Genomic DNA, 10,511 nt, shown 5'->3' with positions numbered 1-10,511 from the left:
ACTACGGTGAAAGAGGCATTTGTGTTTGGGTAGCAACACCTGCAGATCTTCAACCCTTCCTCATCCAATGCAACCTCCCCGCCAATTCAAGGGCATTCCCAAGCTTTTCCTGCCTCAACAAGCTTTTCCTGCCTCAACACAAGACAGAATAGAGGCGCGGCCAATTTAATTACACATCCTTGGACGGTTCCAGAAAAAAAAATTACACATCCTTGGACTGGATCTAATCTTCCTCATGATGTGTAACTTCCTAGTTGCTATATATTTAAAGCCGGATATGAGTAGCTCTCATGGTGTTGTAAAATCCATCTTTGGTTTGATTTGGTTTGAATTTAATGACGGGCAGCGGTTACTGGCTACTCATCCAATGCAATATATTTCAGATGTGGGATTCCCTCTTTCCAAACAAGTGCTTGAAATAGCACAACAAGTTGGAATGTAATGTTTATGGAGCTATCCATCATGAGCTAGGAACAAAGGAAATATAGGCGGGACTTAACAATATTCATCAACACACGATTCATCAAACTCACTTCCATCTATGGTTCCATGGCATCATTCAACACACGATTCAAATTTTTATTGAGCATAACACCCTGGTACGCAGACAAACAATACACTGCATCTCTCTACTAGGCCTTCTCCACCACCTTCCTTCCTCTCTTGCTCATCCTCAACCTATCAGATTCTAAGACTAACGTGCTCCCAAATGTCAACCCACTCGCGATTAGTACCGCCATCAGCCCGGCCTCGGTAACCTTCCAAACCACCTTATCCTCACGAGCCAGATCAATACTACAAAACCATGAAAATTGAGTAAGTGAAGTAGAACTGATCACAATGCAAATAAGGATCTGATAAGACTTTAAGGCAAAGATAATGTCCTAATCTACATACCTATGAGCAGTTTGGTGCACAAATTCTTTGTTCACTGAAGAAACACCTGTGTCCTTCAGCGTCTCAATCAATGTATCAACCTACAGATGAACATACGAATACATGTTAACCCAGCAAAGCAAGGAACAAAAATTTGTGATTGAGCACACAGGAACACCTATTTCCCATTACCTAATTAGCGAACTTAAACTTAGCAAATGGTGGAATTGCCCATGTCCACCAAATCTAGGTATAAGTTGATAACTCAGCTTAAGGTTCACCTTTCCCCTAATAGTTGACACCCAGTAAAACCACCTACACACAGAGCCTGGTTACCCTAATGTTGTTTATTAAGAAAGGAAAAAGTGTATTTTTCATCCTTTAAGTATTGCAAAAGTGTGACTTTCATCCTTTATGTTCCAATTGGTACAAATCAATCCCAGAACTGATTAAACCGATGCACTAATCATCCTTCCTACGGTTTAGCAACAGTTTATACCACTATCACCTGACTAAGGAATTGTTAGCCCCTACCATATGCAGCTGACTAGACTAATCTATGGTGGCATACGATAGTTAACTTATTTAAACCCTAGTGTGAGCACTCGTGAATGTGGCAGTTACTGACGGCGACGATTTTTTGGATGCATTTGAGTGGCGGCAAGTTTGATTTGCAACGCACAACACATCATTGTTGAGGTAAGCTCGTGTCTGCACATCTCTATTCTGATTTGTTAACTATTTGTCTAGAGCAAAGTGTTGTTTCAGTGAATGTGTACCTTGTTTCCCTTTACTAGCGCCGTCACATTAGAAAGTTCGTTGTTGCTGCCTTTGTGGCACTCGCGTTGAGGCCGTCAACTACCGTATGCCACCATTGATTAGTCTAATCAGCATATGACGTGGCTAACCATTCGTTAGATGATTAAATGGTATAAACCGTTGCTAAACCAGAGAAAGGATGATTTATGCACCGGTTTAATTAGTTTAGGGATTGATTTGCAAAAATTAGAACATAAGGGATGAAACTCACACTTCTACAATACTTAAGGGATGAAAAATACACTTTTCCCTTAAAAAAATTGGTGGCCAACACAGGGGATGCAATCGTGGGTGTTGCAATAACTAACTAGAGAGATTCGGTTCTATTCCAAAGATACAAACACTAAGCGACATTCCTCTGCTTTTTCAGATGATCATCCACACAGCCTAACCAAATCGTGACAGGAATTAATTAATCGGTGTGAAAGCAGCGAAATTTGTGTGCGTGTGCGTGATCAGGAGGAGGGGGAAATAAACTACCTTTGGTTCGACGGGACGGCCGCGGATCGACGGTGCGCTGCGGTGGATGGCCCTCTGCATCCCAGCCGCCGACCTTAGCATCCGCGCCATGATCCGCTCTTAACCCTCGGCAATCCTTGAGTCCACCCTGCCGCAACAAAAAAAAAACGGAACTTTGATTCGATCCCAGGAAGGAAACAGTAGTATTCATCGGATTTGGAGGGCGCGCGGAACGGAGAAAGTTAGGACTTGCTGGCCTTACCGGCGGCAGAAGAAAAGGCCTCGTTGGATGCTCCTCGGCTCGGCTGCGTTGCGGTGCGGGAGAAGGAAGAAGCAATCCGGGTAGGAGAGGATGGTGTGGTGGGTTTGGGTTTGGTCGAGGTCCGGTCCGGTTGTCTCCCGTGTCTCGTGAGCGCTGAACTGAACTGAACCGAACCGAATTCCGTGGGGCACGGGGCAGTTCAGAAATTTTACACCCTGACAGTATTTTGCTTCCTTTGGGGGCAATTGATGATTTGCGACTTCCCTTCTTTGGTTGTTTGACAACAATAATGCGTATATAGTTAGTATTTGATCTAAACTCATCAAATCTGGCACGAAAGTAAAAGCGAAAACGAGGTACGGAGAGAAATTTGCCCACATTTACCACCCGCGAACCATGGGCAGGAACTGAAATCAAATGGAAGTGTGGAGCTAATCCTTTTTTTAAAAAATGGAAGTGGAGCCCACCCAGCTCGTCAGCTCGAGCAAAAGCACGATAACAGCAACAGCAAAAAAAAACAATTTTCATAATTTTATCAAGGCATACACAGACAGCTAGCTCTGCTACAATCTGGGCGTTACAAGATGGACCAATGTGTCTTGCAGGCAACAGGCATCCATGATCATTAACGTTATACAGAACACGAATCCATTACGAGTGACCGTGAATTGCTTGCAAACACTGGATAAATGGTTTTGGTTTCTTGTTACTCTCATCTCCTGCTGTTCATAATCCTCAAGGGTAAAAAGAGAGCCAAAAAAGGCTACATCCAATGCCATTGGAGAAGTCCACTTGATCCTACAACTTCACATGATCACAAAAACTTTAGCTACTCCAATTAGTGATATGATTTCCTTCTTCTGCTCCTCAAGAGACCTGCAAATGTGTGGCAGAAAACAAAGGTGGTCAGTGCCAAACTTAGTGACAGAATAGAAATGTGAAGCACAGACATATATATGGCACCGGGTTTTCCACTAGGCAATTCTTCTTTAATCTTCATCAATGAGATAACCAGGCAGGCCTAAATAACTGGATGTCGGTCACATATATATATATATGGGACCGGATGTTCCAATAGGTAACTGGATGCCGGTCACAACGCTGGATGATAATGAAAATTGTGGCCATCTCAGAAGTGAGATAGATCTTCCTAGTACAGTTTATGCTCACATAGATGGAGGTGACAAGTCACTTTTCACTGAGTTAGCCAAAGGATGCAACTAAGAGAAAAATGTCAACTTCTGCAGTCCAGCATCTTCTCTTTTATGTACTTTGCAGCTAAGATATTAAAGTTACTTTGCATGTGGCTAGCCAGAGTCATATCAATTGAACTGTAGCACAAACCAAAATGAGCCCCATCACATGTACGATACCTTTCTGTTCTGATTCATGACACAGAAGTGTGATATTTTGAATTTTTGGAAGTTCAAAGTGTGATTTTTTGAACAAGTGTTTCGAAAAGTGTGGTTCTTTTGACAGTTTGCAAAAAGTAAGTGTAATTTTGTGAAATTTAATAACAGATAAGTATTTTGTGCACTACACATATTAGTTTAGTGCAGTGAATTCTATATCTACATATAGAAAAAGAAGTAGTCACAATAATACTTCACCTGATAGGGGGAGTTTTTTAATGCAGTGGAGGAGTATAACCTGCGGGAGGACGACGGATGACCACAAATGGGCACATCCGTTGCAACGCCTGCATGCTGCAAAGACCAGGGGCTCAAATCCTCGACCAGTTGGTTGCCAACCGGCAGCTCAACCACCATGCCACGCACGTTCGCACTAGTGTAAATTTAGAAAATACCTTTTCCTTCCATGCAATTAAAGAACCATGTTGCCAAATGTTAGAAAATACACTTTTGATGGCTGTGGCCAACTCAGCAGTGATAGGCCTTGCTAACTCTGTAATGCTGGCATCTACAGAGCTACCATGCAGGTTTCAGGCTTGCTAACACACCTCCTGCTTTGCTGATTGCCCAACATGGCTACTAGTAGTTAAGGCACGTCAATCATATGATAAGAGCAAGCAATGTATCTCCATGTACAGCGCTCCTCAGTTCATTTACATGCCACAGAAGTGTGTTGTTTTAAAAAAAATGATTGGAAGCATAAAGTGTGACTTTTGAAACAAAGCTTAAAAGTGTTGTTTTTGACACTTTGGAAAGAAACAAATGTACTTCAGTGTAATTTAGTAAAAAAGAGTTGTGCGTGCATAGGATGCAATTTAGTTGAGGGTTACATTTGTTTGTGGGAAGACTACATAGAAGCCTGCAACCAGAATAATATATATGTGTCCTAAGAAAATATGATATGTGAGGGGCTCATTTTTTAGGACGGATGCACATATGGGTACTTAGTAGTTCGTACCTTCCAGTTGGGGGTTTATACACACTTGTGTTGAGTAGCTTTTCCCATTTAGCATAGTGGAAAAATTGCCTGAGATTTCCATTGCTCACAATGCTGTTGCTCGGCTTGATTTAACAAGTTTTTCCCTTGATTGATACACACCTAATGCAATAAACAGAAAAAAAAATGCCAACTTTTTCTCTACTGATGCTGGGTAAATCACAGGTATGTTTCCTTTCTAGCATGGTGCATGCATATGTATTTGGTACAGAACACCACTAACAAGCAAGCGGGATTTATATTTTTCGATCTCTATCATAAATAATCGTGTCTCTCCATTTTCCAAAGATGATTGTGTGATGTCCCAAGCGCACACAGAAGTGAGAATGGGCACTTTACGGGTTCTGATTGCAAATGTGTGTGCACAAGGATGCAACTGTATGCAGAAGCATGTCTCTTATCACTGAGGGGCACTATACCCTCACAACGCAACCCATGTCAGTTTTTACATACATCCAAATTTTAACATGCTTAAAAAAACAGAGAAAAGACTTATCAATGAACAATACAATTAACCGACAAGAACTACCGGCTGAATGAACCACATTTGGATAAGAGGATGTAAATTTCTTGATGTTAGGGAGACGGATGTGCTGTAAGATACCTGCACTAGGCGGCATTGTCTGTGCTTTCTTCTTCTGCTGCTTGTTCTAATAGATAAGTCCGTGCTTGCCAGTCACCGATTGCCCAGGACACGAGGAACAGGCCGGCGAAGTTGGCACGCCAGAGCAGCTTTGCCCTGCGCTCACCAGGGGGCACTCCGAAGAAGGTCAGCACCCTGGGTGTAACGATGTAAAGAGGCATAGAGAAGCAGTCAGCACCCTTTGCCAATATCATCTCCAAATTGATAAAAAGCTCGGAAGCGCGCGCGCGCACACACACACACCGGTTGAATATCCCATCATCTTTCGAAAAGGTTGGCCGGCCTTGGAGGTACATATCCACTTGCTGAACCAGCTTTCTCTCAGCCTCCGCATCCCTTTGATCAAGGTACTTGGACGCTTCGGCTCTTTCAACCTCGCTGAGCTTGGCGAACTGCCAAAAAAACGAAAATTTTGGGCGATCGTGAGTTACACAGGATGCTCACCTCAAAATGAAAAAGACAAAGAGTTGCACAAAAGGAATTTATTCTAGTATTTGGACTGCAATGAAGGTAGGGGCCGAGAATTGAGGGGTGCGAATTGCAATAAAGGTACGGAGAAGTCGGCATCGGACGTAACGGAGGGAGAAAGGACCCCACGCCGGCAGCTAAGGCGGAGGAAGCGGAGGGAGGAGGAGGCCCCGCCGCCGAACCCTAGCTAGGGTTCGAGCGAGGGCAAGAGGCGCACGCAAAGAGCATGATTACCTTGTCCGTGACGACGCTGCTGGTGCGGCGGGGTAGAGTCCTCCGGCGGGTCGTCTGCCGGCGGAGCAGCGTCCTCGCGACGGCGAGCGGTATCGTCTTCATGGCTTCTCCTTTGTGCCTAGGGCTCGGGCCGTGACTGGGGAAGTTTCTGTTTTTTCTTGTCTTATTATTATTATTCTGTGAGACTGGAGGAGACAACTAGACAGCAGTACAGGAGTTCGCACCAAGCTTCTAGGTTTTTTTTTTAAATCTAAAACCCTCATCGCAACCTAATTTGCTTGTATTGCCCAAAAAAAAACCTAATTTGCTTGTATATATCTATCAATACTATAACAATTGAAAACAATGGAAATTTTTTCTCATCTAAATTGAACTCACCTTACCCCTCATGCTGGACCTACCTGTTAGGTTCCAATAAGGTGGAAGAGAGAGTAGACCCATAGAAGTAGCATGTTAGAAGATATTTCTGTCAAAACTATTTTTTTCTCTCACCAAACTACTCACGTGCCTGCCCGCGTACCCGCTCATCTGCTTACGGGCCCTTCTTCCTTCTCCCTTTGCCGTCGGGCAGAGGAGATAGAGGCCAAAGAGGAGACGGGCGAGGAGGACGAGAACGAGGAGCGGGAGGACACCGAGCATGAGTCCGAGTCTCCTCTGCCGTGTCTTCCCTCTCCGAGGCGTGCTTGATACAATCGGTGCATCATCTTCACAGCCTCGCAGGATCCCTGGGCGCACCTCACAAGTGGGCCTCCGGGGCAGCGGGCCGAATTCTGGCCGATCTAGTTGTACTCGATAGAGATGGTCACCTCCAGGAGGTTCTCCTCGTCGAGACGCACCTACCCCGCCTCGCCTCGCCTCGTCGCCTATTGGCCGTCGGAGCGCCCCTGCCATGGAGTAGACCCCCACCGCTGCTACCAGCCCCGATCCGGCCATCCCGAGGATCCCCGCCACCGGCGAGCCCCTCAAACAAAACTCTCTTGATCTCCTCTCCCCCCCCCCCCCACTTTTCGTAGCTCCTAGAACACCAAAGTGCCGGCAAGGAGAGCTCCCATAGATCGTGTACACCATGGAGCTCTCAGTGCTCTTGCAAAAAAAACCCTCAAGAACCTTGCAACTTTTGGTTTATTTCTTGTGTCTTGGTATATTTTTTGTTTGATTCGAATTGCTATTTTTCTGCATGTGATATTTAAACTTATTCTAATATCTTTAAACCTTAACTACTTAACTGTTTTCAGTTTTGTTTCTATTGCAATAAATTCATATCGAGATAATGCAATAGGTTCGGATCGAGATAAACCACGAGATAGTAGTACGGAGTAACGTATATCATGGTACATGTTTTTAGTCTAGTTTGAGTATTAATTTAATTAATATATAATTTAATGCATTTTCAAATAACAAACTAATTTTAGTTTTTAAATTATGTACGTGTCGCACGTGCGTCTATGATAGTAGTCTATAAAAAGTTAGAAAAATTGAGTACAATTCTCACTAATACAACCATCTCCCTCACAAATCATCTCTTGAAAGTCCACATGTAATGGCATTTGGTTGACAGCGTCTGAACAGACAAAAAGGAGAGAGAATGAAAATGATTCTGTTGTTTTGACGCTACTTTTTTCACTTGATTTTTTTTGGGAAAAAGTTTATTTTTGACCATCCAACTATTGCTCGAGTTTGATTTTGACATGCAACTACAAAACCGAGTACCCTTGACAATCGAACTACTAAACCGTTCACCTTTGACCATCCAGTGGCTTTGCTGGGTGATTTTGGTGACATGGCTGACACGTGGTAGTAGGTCTCACATGTCATCCCATTTGCCTTTCTTCTCTCTCATCTCTCTCATCTCTTTGTTTCTTCTTCTTCTCTCTCTCTTCGAGCCCCCTGCTCGCGGCTCCCGACGGTGCGGCAAGCGGAGCCTGGCTCCTCCTGGCGGCGGCCCACTCTCCTCCTCCTATCTCTCACGGTTGTGTGGCTAGTAGGCGGGCCCCGTGCCCTCCCCAGCGGACCTCGGCCGGTCACGCAGACTACTAGCGACGTGACGAGCGAAGGACAATCCCGGGGGCGGCCGGGGCAAGCGGGGTATTCTGAGGGGTATTCTGAGGATAGTGGTTATGAGCAGGGACTCACCGAGATCAGAACGCGATGGTGCAAGGGACACAAAGATTTAGACAGGGTCGGGCCGCCGGAGTGTAATACCTTACGTCCTGTGTGGTGGTTTGTAATCCCTCTGGTATTGTTCCCCGTTTTGGAGGGGTCCCTGCTCGCCCTTATATGATCTGGGGGAGCAGGGTTACATGGAAGTCCTAGTCGAGTTCTGTTAGGATTCTAGTCCGAGAGGTTCGGCTAGTTCCCGAAGCCGTCGACTAGTTCTACTCCTATTCGGGTAATATATTCAAGTCCTATGTTGCTTACGTATTTTCTTCCAAGATCTTCTCCACCATTCAGCAAAGGAGGCAATGCTGCTGCTGGGTGCCAGGTCGGCTAAATTCAGTGGCTGTAGGACAGCAAACCAAAATTGTCGTGCGAATACAGGGGTAGAGCTAGGGCTATTTGTCTGGGTCAGGTGATCCTGACAAACCGTACATTTAGTGGAAGTTGCTGTTCATGGCAGTCCATGGCACCCATCCTCTTGTGGTGTGCACCCCAATGCTCTGCTGGCCTAACTCCCCCACTGACCACTGACAAAAAGGGAAAAGAAAGAGGAAATGAGTATATATATATGAAATATCAATAATAGAAACAGAAGGTAAAGAACCAAACAAGGAAATGTTCATCATCGTGCACTTTTGATTCTGTTTGAGGAGTTCACAGACATATCTCAGACCACTGTGAAAGCAGGGAATTGTTTGTATAGAATTGGGTGCAGGCTAGGGTTGAACATCTTGTTTGCTTACAAATACTGACAGATCTAAATGACTTAACAGGTCTGCAATCTTGTGTGGTCGAAGAATGTAAATGAGCTTGTTATTACCCACAGATACTCTCAAAACCAAATAATTGTTTGGAGATATCCAACAATGTCTAAGGTACGGTGCAAGGTTATTCTGAAATAAGTTATTCTATACCTGTTATTGCCTGTATCAATCCATTCCCCTTTGCTATTTGCAGCTTGCCACTTTGACAGGCCATACATACATCTAGCAATTTCCCCTGATGGACAGGTGAGTCTTTTGATGACTTGTCCCGAGTTGTGTTTTGATATACCTAGCATATTTTGTTCTCACTGGCTTCCACTATTGACCACTTTTTGAGATGGCATGATGCATTGCGATGAACTGGCTTGCGAATCGGGGCATGGCTCTTTTGCTGGGAGTGTACGTATTTATCAGAGCAGTGGTTCTGTAGGAGTGAACATTGCTGATGCTTCGAGTATCAGCATTGTTCCAAATTTCCAATTGATAAGAATACGCCCTCTTGTTTTTGCTCCTTTTTCCGAGTCAAACTTCGACCTGGAGCTGTTTCTGTAATCTGCTAGCAGATAACCTATTCAAAACATTTACTAACACATGACGCCCATTTCATCCATGTTGGCATGGTGTAAAATGCTAATACATCTGTTCCAGATTCATTGTAACTGTCTTGAAAAGGAGGGCTGATGTGAACTGAATTCACTTGTTTCGTATTAAGATTCATCAGAAAATGATTGTTCATTATTCAATGACCTGAATGTGAAGACAGTGCCGAACTTTTTGCTTAATAGCGCATAACTATTTTTTTATGTGAAGTGATTAGGGGATCCAGCGTTGGTAACACTTGCGTCATGCTATGGTGGCCCTGTCAGTTGTCATTTCTTGGCAACCTATATAATTCAAGACAATTAACAGCTCAAATGCCCAATCATGTCAGTAATTGAAGTCCTGCAAGAACTAGATTGGTTCTGGACCATCCAGGTAGAACTATATAACCATATATATATATATATATATATATATATATATATATATATATATATATATATATATATATATATATGGTATCCATGGTATGTAAGTTTTACGATGTATCACGATTGGATTCAAAAGGAATGCAATTCTGCGTGAAATACGACGAGTATATGATAAATAGCAAGAGTATTTCCAAAATACCAAAGTCCGGAACTTTATACGAGCCCATGTATTAGTTTATATTAGATTAGAGTGGAATGCTATGATATTAATAAATAAATTTAACTTTTAGTAGTTATTTGATGAAATTCAATTTTCTAAATATAATCTCTTTAAACATGTGTTTGTGGCACGTGCATCTCCACTAGTAGAGATAAAAACATACAAGTATTTTTTTTGTCCAATTGAAGAGGTTTAAAACTAAATGGAATAAATCATATCTGGTATTCAC

The 10,511-nt window shown here is 43.4% G+C and overlaps 2 protein-coding genes across 2 annotated transcripts; both read right to left on the bottom strand.

The window, feature by feature from the left end:
* Positions 1-444: 444 nt before the first annotated feature.
* On the bottom strand, positions 445-2,591 carry LOC120660143. Its single transcript, XM_039938507.1, has 4 exons — positions 2,417-2,591; positions 2,176-2,302; positions 898-977; positions 445-795 (listed from the first exon to the last, which is right to left on the bottom strand). The coding sequence occupies exons 2-4, from the start codon at positions 2,263-2,265 to the stop codon at positions 633-635; spliced, it is 333 nt and encodes a 110-aa protein (XP_039794441.1). The 5' UTR covers positions 2,266-2,302; positions 2,417-2,591; the 3' UTR covers positions 445-632.
* A 323-nt stretch (positions 2,592-2,914) lies between these two features.
* On the bottom strand, positions 2,915-6,337 carry LOC120660134. The gene is made up of 4 exons (XM_039938499.1): positions 6,171-6,337; positions 5,712-5,860; positions 5,430-5,603; positions 2,915-3,292 (listed from the first exon to the last, which is right to left on the bottom strand). Exons 1-3 carry the CDS (start codon positions 6,270-6,272, stop codon positions 5,435-5,437), a joined length of 420 nt encoding a protein of 139 aa, XP_039794433.1. The 5' UTR covers positions 6,273-6,337; the 3' UTR covers positions 2,915-3,292; positions 5,430-5,434.
* Between the last annotated feature and the right edge of the window lie 4,174 nt (positions 6,338-10,511).

Source organism: Panicum virgatum, chromosome 2K, assembly GCF_016808335.1.
Source record: "Panicum virgatum strain AP13 chromosome 2K, P.virgatum_v5, whole genome shotgun sequence".
NCBI classification, from domain to species: domain Eukaryota; kingdom Viridiplantae; phylum Streptophyta; class Magnoliopsida; order Poales; family Poaceae; genus Panicum; species Panicum virgatum.
The sequence above is the reverse complement of the archived record's forward strand: the minus strand, read 5'-3'. Positions and strand labels throughout refer to the sequence as shown.